Below are 12,264 nucleotides of genomic sequence, written 5' to 3'. Positions count from 1 at the left end.
TAGGTTAAAGGCTCCCGCTTCTTGACCACTTTACTTATTTAGAGCGCGCACGTTGCTTTTTTTGTTGTTTGTAAACAGATCATCAGCACTATACACCTACCGACATCGCACTGAATGCTGCTGGTTGTCTTGTGTCTTATGGCCCTTGTTCTTTGAAATTTATGGGGGAGTTTTAACAAATACTGATGTTAAAACTCGCGGTATTTTACCACTACCGTTCAAAAGTTTGGAAACCTATTTCTAAATATATTTTAGTTGACATAATCATGCTTCAATAAATCTTTATTATTGGTGTTTATCATTTTGACGCCTACTGGTAAACCAACATATTGACCATCAAATAGAAACTGAACACCCGATATTATAGACTTTTGTGTTACTTATTGGTACAAATAAGTGCCGGGCAGAATCATGTTTTGATCTACCTTCAGACCATTCGCCAGTAATAATACAAATTTTTAAAAAATTATCATTAAAGGTAAACCATCTTCTCTGTGTAATAATAGAACTAACTGGTCAATTTTTAGAGAGAATATAAACAGAATGACTTCTTCAAATTTGCCACTACAACAAAAGTTGATTTAGAAACAACAGCAATAAACTTTACAACAAATGTACAGCGGGCATCATGTTACGCGACACCTAACAGTGAAACACCTACAACAACAGAGCAATATGGAAACTTGTAATTCAGTGTACCCTAAGCAACGTTCTACGATTGATTACCAATGCTTATTGCTACGTAATCAACTAACAGCTGCACGATGACATCGAAATCAGAATCAGCTGCAGAAAATACCAAGGAATTATGGAATACTCTGACATAATCTAAGGCTACAGATTATTTATTATTGAAAGCAATAAGAAAGCTCAAAATTCCCCAGCAGCGTAATCAGCGTAAGAGAAGGCTGACATTTCGCTCTCAAATCGCTTAAAACAAGTATTTAAGCTTTTCCCGTCTGTTTCCCTATTTCAAATAGACCTGTCATATTAAATAAATTAGTCAGAGAAGTTAAACAAACAATAATGAGTAATTGTAAAAAATTCCCGGATATGATTTAATAACGATCCGAGGAGGGTGTTATATAAATGTTGATAATACCTTTAAATATTTAACACAATTCTTCGAATTTTCCTAGCAATTGAAAAGTAGTAAAAATAATAATGTAATAATAACCAGTCTACAAGTTTACTACAGATCATCACGAAAGCTTTTGAGAAATTATACATAAAGGGGCTTAATACTATAATAGAAAAAAGAAAGATAGTTCCAGAACGTTAATTTGGGTTTCGTGATAAGCACGGGACTGTCGAACAAGTGCATAGACTTGCAAACAAAATAATTATGGACTTTAATGCCAAAGTATATTGTTCGGCTGCATTCCTTATGATAAATTATGGCATATAGGGTTGCAGGTTAAATTAAATAAACTCTTCCTTGACCCATATTTTCAATTACTGAAATCTTTGCTCACAGAGAGATATTTAACCTAAAACAGGACGTTCATGGTTCAGTGTATTGGGTCCGATAGTGTATCTCGTCGTCTACCGATATACCAAATACAAAAATCACTACTGTGGCAACATATGCAAATCACACAGCGATCTTAACATCTCATGGAGATCCAATAACAGAATCGAGGAACTTCCAAACACACCTTGATAAAACTATGCAACTCTGTCTGAAGACATAGCGTATTAAAACAAAGAAAACAAAACCTACCCTGCAATATTGATTCTGCGTAAAAGAACATGCCCACCAGTGAATATCAATAGTTGTTAACATCCCAAGCTGAAGATGCTAAATATCTTGGTATACACCTAGATCGAAGCCTAACCTGGAAGAAGCACATAATTGACAACATTGATAACAACTTGGACTTCAACTATATCAAATGTATTGATTTTATCAAATGTACTGTTAGCAAATTTAATATAGACCAACTTAGACGATGGATGTCTGTGATGAAGTGATACAACGCGATATCCCTCTAGAACCTATAATGAGTGTAATTCAAAATATTTGTGTTAAATATTTCTTTTTATTAATATCTAAGGACTTCAACAATCTGCCCGTTTGTGACAAGCATTATTATATGATTTCCGTTATATAATATAGCTAACCTGACATGTAGAAGATCGCTTCAGTAAGTGATTTGCTGTACAACTTATAATCTAAATCTTATTCTAGATAATATTCTAACTTATTCTAGAGATTATTAAATCTCACTCTATGTGTCTATTAATCAGTTCGTATGGTAGTTTGCGTTTGAACCTACGCACTACACTGACTGACTGACTGATTATTCAATTTTACTGAGGGACAAGTTCTTCTACAAAGGGTGAATGTCACATGGGTCGATTTTGTCTTATTTGCTTTGATACGCCACGTTTTTAACCACAATTCGACTTTGTTAAGATGAAGTTGGAGGTTTCTTGTGGCTGATATTGGATCCTCGTCAGTATATTCGTCACCTTGTTTTACAATAAAATGTCTGTCTGTGAGTTATGATTTCAGCAGTTGAAAGTGCGTATGGGGCAAAAGCTTTTTCAATTGATCATGCAGTCCAGTATGCCACACCTTGCCAAATGCTTGAGATATATCGAGAAATGCAGCGGAGTAATATTTTTTATATATCATTTAGGTTTTTATTAATTTTGCGGACTAATCAATGTATTTGTTCTGTTGTTCCGTGTTTATTACGGAAGACAAATTGATGGTATAGAATAACATTTTTCTCTTCTGATATTATTAGGAGTTTCTTATTTAAAATACTGTTTGTGCATCCCAATGTGCTCGCTAATCAGCTAAATATGCAACATGATAGTGAAGTGCGTAGGCTAAAACGTTTCACAGTATCTGATCTGATTATAGGCCATATATAGACTTTAGAGCAACATCTAGAATAAGACTAACTAATTAAAATAATTTTTTATATAGGTGATCATCTAATGAATTGATTTTCTATATGGTATGTATATAGTACAATCATAAGAAATGCCTATTTCTCATTGGGCAGATTCTGAACATATGTAAATATAAAATTACCATTTTATGGTTTATCTGATCCCTCAAACCCAACATAACTGAATTATTACTATTATAGTAGACTAATAAAGAGATTGTAAATAATATTATAGTGTAACACTGAAGATTTATTCAATGTATGAATACATGTAACAATTCTTGTGTGCAATATCCACATCTTCTTGGTATATTGATTTATTTTACTTAATTCTTGGTATTGTTAAATAGTTTAGTACCTTGTACTGCCTGGTTTATTGGTCAATTTCAAATTAGTCTGTAGGGAAACACAATTTTGTGTTTACTTACTTTACATTAACAAACTCTAAAGTTAATATGGATTGGTGCAATATCTGCTGTATTTCCCATATTTAATTCTCTTTGATTTCTCGCCGCTTTAACTACATCTTAAAATATTAATGTTAAAAAAAGAATTTTTGAATGAAAAATGTCTGTGTAGGTTAGAATATTATTGGATTGTATTCATAAAAAGTGTTAATTTATCATTTAAATCCATAAAATTGTGTTTCTCTTATAAAGCGACAAGACGAATCCAGTAACTGTAAAAAATATTCCGTGAAAGTAAGTTTTCAGTGCTAAAATTCTCTGATGCATTCAATGTATCTAAATTCTAATTTGTTTTCCCGAAGGACGTCAGATAATTCACCCCCGTTATAAAATGCGTGAGGGTAAAGTTCCGAACGTCTGAAGAAAGTTCAATGCTCCCACAGGTGCTGTTTTTGGCTGGAACAACTTAACACTTCCAGTTTTGGCCACCAAATATGGGAAATAAACGCTGATTTTTTAAGTTTTAAATGAGCCTGATGAAGCTTTCTTTAATTTTGTGAAAATTATCCATTCATTTTATTTATGGACTGATAAAAATTTAGTGAGTAAACAAATGTTGATTTGTTTCTTTCTTAAAAATAACACAATATATTTTTACTACTACTACAACTAATTAAAATTCAAATTCAACAATTAAATATTTTTAATACTATCAAATAAAAAATAAATATAATATACAGGACAAAAATGATTAAATCTTACAATTTCTCTTTTCAACAAAGTTATTATGTTTAAGACCCATTATTTTTAAATTTTTTCTTTGATAAATATTTATTATATAGATATAATTATACATCTACCCATATAACCATCCCTGTGCTTTGCCTAATTTATTCCCTAACAAATTACCAATTAATTATATTCACCAAAACAAACAACTTCTTAATTACAATATCTGGTTAAGGATGCTCCTCATAATTTATTATATTAAAAAATACAAATGCCGGCTTGACTGGTGCAGTGGTCAAGGCGACAGGACGGTCCTCGGTATTGTTGCGATAGTCGCGGGTTCGAATCCTGGTGGGGTATGTATGTACTTTATGTTGTATTTGTAAATGTCTTTATAGGCAAGACTGGACAAGGAATATCTACCCCAGTCACGCCGATAACCAAGCTGGATAAGACCAGATACCTTCTGTGATGGCCTCTAAGTTGGTCACTGGCCAATCGCTAGGCTTAATGTCGAGGACCGTGGTTTGAAGCTTATGTTAAACACAAGATGTTTGCTCGTTTTCGTTCAGGGCTGTAGTATCTATCTCTGATATATATTTTTTTCTACTTCAGTGTCATAGTGGATTGCCACCAGCTCAACTTCTAGCTGTTCTTCTTTGCTCTAGCCATTATTAATATATCGACGTTGTTGAATTTTAAATCAAATTATGAGGCTATTTCAGTTACTGAGAATTTACTGGAAGGTCTTATATATGCGGGTACAAGTATATATCGTACATGTTCTGGCACATTTAAGCTATAACACATTATTCCTGTATTTAACTCGCATATTTAGCACTTACATATTTTTTTAAATAAGTATATTCGCCAGTAACATTTGGGATGTTTTATTAAAAAAAAACACATGAAATGACATTAGGATGTTTTATTTTGCAAACTGATGATAATTTATTCGATTTTAATATAATATAGAAAAACAGAAAACAAAAAATAAGTATTTTCTCAATCTTCAAAAAATAGAAGATGTTTCCCTTCATTTTATAAAATATAACATTACGTCCTAATATATCACAATGAAATCTAATGCGAATGAATTAAGGGGCTATATCCGTTTGAATCCAAGGAACCAAAAAATTAAGGCTGTTAATAAATATATTTATTTTCAATATTTGAAATTTCGTATTTTTTATTTAAAAGCTTTCGTTTAGTGTAACTTAAATACAGGCCAACTTGATATAGCCTCTTAATAAAGATGGGCATTAACTCGTTAATCCTCACTCAACAAATGGATTAACTTTTAAGATAACTTCTGTTAATTTGTATAATTCGTGTGTTGAGTTGCGTATATACAAAAATGTGACAACAGTATGTATACCGCAGAATTTCAACACTCTAGTGTACTTATATACTCTTTTAGTTTATACCATATTAAATGGATAAATAGAAAATTTTAACGGTTTTATTATAGTTATTTTATTTAGTTAATTTAGCATCCTTCCATGCATCCATCCATTATTTTAACGTCCTTTAACTTATACTTTAACTTTATAGAAGGAGATGGTGAATATAGTTCGAATAGAGGAAGGATTGAAGAATTGAAGAAGATCATGTCAACACCAGCCGAAGTAGTAATATTGAAGAAGAAGGTGGCCATTTTTTGACCCCGTCTGAGGAAGGTACATCTATAAAGCTATAAAGATGTGAAAAGCTAACAAAGAACTAAAGTGAATGCTATTTGATAGGTAGGTAAGTCAGCTTTATTAAACATTTTCATTAGATGCAGCATGGTTACATTTGTTGATGATACTGTTATTGAACACAATAGCGAAGAAGCATTAGGAATGCTGCAATACATGACTAATATTATAAATAAATTAATTCGGACATGGATAGTAAAAGTCAACTAGAATAAATCAGTACTAATAAAAAAATACCAATATGTATGAATAATTTTATTATCCCATACAGTAACAATGGAGCATATTAAAAACGTAAAGAAATCTAATTAAAACACAAAAAAATTTATTGGTTATTTGGAAGAAAACATAAATTATCCGTGCATAATAAGTTACCGCTATACAAGCAATTACTAAAACTTATGTGGACATATGGAATTCAGTTATGGGGATGATCTATGAGAAGTAATATCAACATAATACAAGTATTTCAGAATAGATAAGTTCTGAGAAATATTGTGGATGCCCTTAAAAACAATAACTTACCTGACGCAACTTGTAAATTCGTTTTAGAATCAGACAATATTTTCCTTCTCATTTTATTCTAGTTAAATATAGACACAATGCTGTCTGATTAGTTCGAACAAGTAAACGAATGAGACTGCCAAATTCGTCCCGTTGCCAGACGTATGCAAAATTGAAAGCAATAGTGATAAAAGGTTATAACTCTAACCTATAAACTATTATAGCTGTATAATTAACTGTAGTTTTTAGATGTACTATAATATTAAAATAAATTATATTTGATAATATTTTTGTTCAATTATTTTATTTAGATTAGTATTTTGTTGTATGTCAAACCCAAACTGAACTAAAACTCGGAGTTGATGCGGCAACATTGCGACGTTTTCACATCACAAGTTTAGATGACATACGTACAAAATAAATTTGAATTGACTACAGTTTTTAGGAGACAACTTACGAGATTAAGGACTAATAATTAATTAAGATTTGCAAATTTATTAATATTAAATATAACGAGTATATTAAAATTTGTAAAATTTAGCATCTTAACGAATATAGGAAGTAAATTTTTAGATTAATTATGCCCACCTATGTCACTTAATATGACTAAATTAATTAATCAACTTTATTCTATTTTACGTACACCGAATAAATATGTAATATCAGAAAAAAAACTTACGTTAACAAATTACATTACTCTAACATTAGCAAATATATATTTCCTATCGATTAAAAATATGGTATATAGTATCTAATATAGATACAAGATAGAAATACTGATTTTGAACTTAAAAACCGACACTTACTTAAACTAGACTTAAACATCAGAGAAAAAAAGAACCACGTGCAAGCTAGCATTTTAGTTGTCGACACTGTACCCCAATCTCGGTGCATTTACATTCCAAACAAGGTCCTGACAGTTCCGAAATGATCCTACCTACCCTATACATCCTGCCATAAATATTGCAGCCGGCTAGTTTTAATAAGCCGACGCCTATAGTGTTGTTTTCGATTTTATCGTCGGAAGTAGCAAATTTGTGGGAATTCGTTTTATTAGCTTTGTCAGATACGTTATCAGTTTTTCCACTGTTTGGCGTTTTCGTTGTGCTGGGAAGGGAATTATCCGAGTTGTTGGTATTTAAGTTATTGTTTACTGTGTTCGGTGGTTTTCTAAAGTTGGTTTGTTCGTCGGTGGTTGGTCTGTCTTCGTCCGAAAATATCAGTTTCCAAATTTTGTCCAACTCGAAGAAATCTTGATGATCTGTGGTTGTACTTGGTATATCGACCTTAGGAGTAGTAGTGAAACCTGGAAGTAAATGAAAAAAAAATAGTTTAACTTATATACAAACTGTTATAGGTACTTGCATGTATTCTGATCATTTCTTCATTTTAAAAGGACATATATTGATAAAAATGGGGGCAGTATATGCTATTAAAAAAAATCCATCTTTGTGGTAATATGGCGAAACTATGTTGAAAGAACTATGTTAGTTTCACATTTTCGCACTCCTGGAATTTCTGATATTTCACCTGGGTTATTGAAAATCAATTATCATGTTGACATACATATGTTGTAGAAGAACATGTCCACCAGTAAATATCAATCATCGTCAACTCCCCCAAGCAGAGCATGTTAGATATCTTGGTATGCATTTAGATCGACGCCTAACCTGGAAGAAGCACATACTCTCTAAACGGAAACAACTGGTACTAAAATTATATCAAATGTATTGGCTCATTGGGCGCAAATCCAAGTTATCATTAGATAACAAGGTATTGCTGTATGAGTCTATACTCAAGCCCATTTGGACATATGGAATTCAACTATGGGGTACCGCTAGCAAATCTAATATATCCATCATTCAACGGTTCCAAAATAAGGTGTTGCGTGCCATTGTTGATGCTCCGTACTATATTTCAAATAAAGTGGTACAACGCGATATTCCTCTAGAACCTATAACGAGTGTAATCCAACGTGTTTGTGTGAAGTACTTCGAAAGAGTGTCAGTGCATCCCAATGTACTCGCTAATCAGCTAAATATGCGACGTGATAGTGAAGTGCATAGACTAAAACGTTTAACACCACCTGATCTGATTACTGGACATATGTAGAGTTTAGAATAAGCATTAGAATAAGACTAATTAATTAAGATAATATTTTATACAGAAGATTGCTTAATGAAGTGATTTTCTGCATGCCATGTATATATAATATAAACAGAAGAAATACTTATTGCCAATAGGGCAGATTGTGGACTCACGAAGAGTAATAAAAAAAAATGTTGACATACATGTATATTCAATGCCTGTTTGAGACTGAAGCATGTTCCAGAATGTTTTAATGTTATTAGAATAATTATGCTTAAAGAACCTGACAAACTGACACAACAAGTTGGATCTTAAAGGCCTATTTCACTGCGATATCAAAAATATTTGAAAAACTGCTGTAGGGATATACTCAACACTTAAACCTATTTCGGCTGAAGTTCCACTTGGTAGTGACTTGGGACCATTCCCGTATCTGCTCTATATTACCAATATCCCAACAACAAAAGAAACAGTACTTAGAACTTTTGATATATCTGCCTAAAACTGTAGAAAAAGTACAAGTAGCAGTAAACAAGATCTACAAATGGACTAGAGAATGGAAAATACAGTTCCAAATTTATCCATTTTTACGTTGAGGCGAAATGACAAAAATCTAATTAAATCATTTGACGGATGTGCGACTCCTCCTTATATTGAAAACACCATCTTAGACAATAAGCAGAAAAGATTAAACTCAAATTGAAGCAATTGTACCAGTAGTCATTGCATTAGTCCGAAGATACTCTCAACTTCATTTAAAATCAAAGAGATTGGTTTATCAGTCAATCATAAATCCATTTCGGACGTATGGGGTGCATATATGGGGTTGCAATAAAACATCAAGACAGTCAAAGTAAAGTTCTACGATTAATTAGCAATGTTTATCGCTACGTAACCGACGAAGAACTGCACGATGACTTCGAAATCAAATGGATGTACGAAGTGATCCAGGATTTCGCCTTAAAACATGAAATAAGGTTGCTAAATCAGAGCAACGTGGAAGCAATTATATATGGGAAAAATTACTACAGTAGATATGCAGGTCGAGAAAGAGATACAGGCAAGAACTGTTTGAATATGTAGAAAGGATTGTCTACAATAAAACCCTTCGGTTTTGATGAACCCTATCAGGTACAGAAAGAAGAAGTTGGCAAATGGTGGAATTATACACTAGTGTTAGATTGAAAATTAACAGCTTAGTTATTGATTTGAATAGTGGCTTAGAAAGGGACAGTGAGCGAATTAAACTTTCTAGATGTGGGATTGTGATTCAATGTTGACAATACCAAGTGAGAGTGGAAACAGCTAAAGGTGACTATATAATTAATATAGAATACCTGCAGAAGATTGTATTGTAGTGTGTGAAACATTGATGTGTATAGATATGTGTGTAATTGTTCATTTGGTTAAAATGTTCGAGGAGAGAATGAATACTGTTTTAACAGATAACTGTTGCAGTTATGGCAAATGCATTAAGGATAATTCAGTGATTAAATAAAATTATATTAAGAGAAATGTACTCAGCTAATAATAGACGAAATTAAGGAGAAATACAGTCTTATAAGGAAGATTTGAAAAGGAAACACGGCAACGAAGGAAAGAGGAACAAAATATAAAACTATAAATATGTTCTCTAATGAAATCAAAATACATTACTTAGGTGGATTAAGCCTCCAGGTGGTTTAGAAAAGAGTTCAATGTAAATATAATAAAATAGCTCCAACCAGAAACTACTGTGGCTGTTTAATTGACTGTAGTTTAAGTCTTTCGATAATATATGCGTTAGATGTACTATTTATATTAGAATGTTGTTTTTTTTTATCAAAACTGAAATGAACTAGAATGGGTAAAAGGTACGTTAAATGTGTCAATGTTGCACCGTTTTGACGTCATAAATTGAGATAACATGAGTTCACTGCTACTTTGGATAGACTATAGAATACCGCTTGATGCTTCGGAATGTTTAACTGAATCAGCATATAAAATTGGATTTGGCTTGGTGCTGGTGGGTCATGTTGCCAAATGTTCGCAAAATTCACAACAAACACGGCAAACCTTGTAAACCAAAAATTAAATTTCATACGGCAACACTGTGACGTGTTAACGTTATAAATTTTGATGAGGTGCATTAGCTGTTGAATAATGTCAGTTACCTTTTTCTACTGGTAATTTTGTAGTTGTTCCTTTTTGTAACGAAATCATATCACCCATCAGTGATTGCAGATCTGGAGCGGGTTCCGTTTTGATAACGTCCTTGAAGGGATCTGCTGGTATTATACCTTCAGCGACCGTCACTAACTCGGGAACGATGTCGTACCGATCCACTATAATGTGATCGTCTAAAACACAAATCAACTTCATATATTTTCATTGATATTTTCGACGATATCTTACCGCAAACGTAATTCGGACAACATAAGTTGGCGCCCTGTTTCGCGGCTTCTTTACAACCGGGTCTGGGCGGCGGGCAATTCGGTTTTTGGCAAACGACGTTTCCGTAGAAGCAGGTGCAAGTCATGCATGGTGAGTTAGAGGCCATAGATGTTCCATGTGTGATCTCTTGATTATTAGATATGCAGTTTACTGAAAATAGTCGTGTATATTAGGTACTAGGTGAGTTTTAAAACATATGTTTGGAATTTTATTTCAAAATAATTCCGATAAAGCGTTTACTCCTGTCAAAAAATTATTTTTCTGTATAGATTGAAATCGCGTAGTGCTAATTCAGTTAAATATGGACATCGGGGGAGACAAAATTATTTTAAAATTTTTTCTAGGTTCTTTGATGCGGCGAAAATTTTCAACTAATATTTCTCAATATTGGCGTAGTCACTGCTGCGCTGTCCGAGCTGGAGCTTGGAGAGAGTGTCTACTTCTCAATTAACAAGCTGAATATTATTCACTAAACCTCGCCAGATAGCTGTTTATGATATTGACCCATTCCTCTTTCTGAGCTGTTATTCATCTTGTTTTTGCATCTTAAGCTCATAAGGTCGATTTCACCCTAGAAACCCGTATGGAACTAATTCAAATTTTATTAAACAGACATGTCCAAACCATTCTAATCTACGTCTCTGAATGTGTTCCTCAATTCATTCACTGATTGTCGCATCTTAAATGAATGACATGACTACTACTAATCTTGCAGAGAAATATGTATAATTTATTTTAAGAATTTCATTTGAAAGATCTCAAGCCTCAAGCCTATATATGGAAGATTGGACAGATTTGGTCTAAATACCACCTGTTCTTTTCGGCTTCTCTCCTCATGAGCTTTTTCATGTCTCATCATATACATATGGTCTTCATGAATACCCTTCCCGACAATCTCCGATAGGAGACATACCTCGATTTTTTTTTACAATTTACATTCGGCTGTTTCAATCGCATTTGGTTGTGACAGCAGAGGGTCAGGTTAATGGTTTGGTCATGTTTGAGCAGTTTACAATATGCAATACATTTCCACTCAAGTACTTACTACTATCTTCTGTAGAGTGTTATTGTGGGTTTTACAACCACTTGTGAAGCGTCTCCGGGTTTTAGCAACAATATTTTGCAGACATTATTGTTGCCACATACGCTTTTCATTGCTTATAATTACTCTTTCCAGAAATTTGTTTGATTTTAGGAGTGGTTCACCATGGAGTACCAAAAACCGAAAAATGAGAATTACATTTAATTTTAAATTTCAAAACATTTTAAACCTTCTGATACTCTAACAATTTAATAAAAACACAAATTGTAGAAGCTTAGAGTGATGTTGTTCCATCACATTTTTGCTGTTGATTTTGACATCAACGTATATTACTGTAAAATTAATTTTTTTCCTTCTTTATTCTACACTATGACAATTTATTAAACCAATAAACCACCGTGTTCTCCAACTCCTAACTATTTGATTGTTGTTTTTTTTATAGAAGAGCTTCAATA

At 32.8% G+C, this 12,264-nt stretch overlaps 1 protein-coding gene across 1 annotated transcript in view; it reads right to left on the bottom strand.

Annotated features, from left to right (window-relative positions):
• Positions 1 to 6,619: 6,619 nt before the first annotated feature.
• LOC143190435 (uncharacterized) overlaps positions 6,620 to 12,264 on the bottom strand; it is a 54,683-nt gene continuing 49,038 nt past the window's right edge. The window contains exons 11-13 of the mRNA XM_076394707.1: positions 10,729 to 10,917; positions 10,488 to 10,673; positions 6,620 to 7,552 (exon numbers count right to left, since the gene is read on the bottom strand). Of these exons, the coding sequence (XP_076250822.1) occupies positions 7,098 to 7,552; positions 10,488 to 10,673; positions 10,729 to 10,917 (830 nt within the window). The 3' untranslated portion in view covers positions 6,620 to 7,097. The remainder of the gene's footprint in view (positions 7,553 to 10,487; positions 10,674 to 10,728; positions 10,918 to 12,264) is intronic.

Source organism: Rhynchophorus ferrugineus, unplaced genomic scaffold, assembly GCF_030347505.1.
Source record: "Rhynchophorus ferrugineus isolate W39M unplaced genomic scaffold, kcgeb_rfMv2 rfM2, whole genome shotgun sequence".
Classification (NCBI taxonomy): domain Eukaryota; kingdom Metazoa; phylum Arthropoda; class Insecta; order Coleoptera; family Curculionidae; genus Rhynchophorus; species Rhynchophorus ferrugineus.
This window is presented reverse-complemented; position numbering and strand designations above follow the sequence as displayed.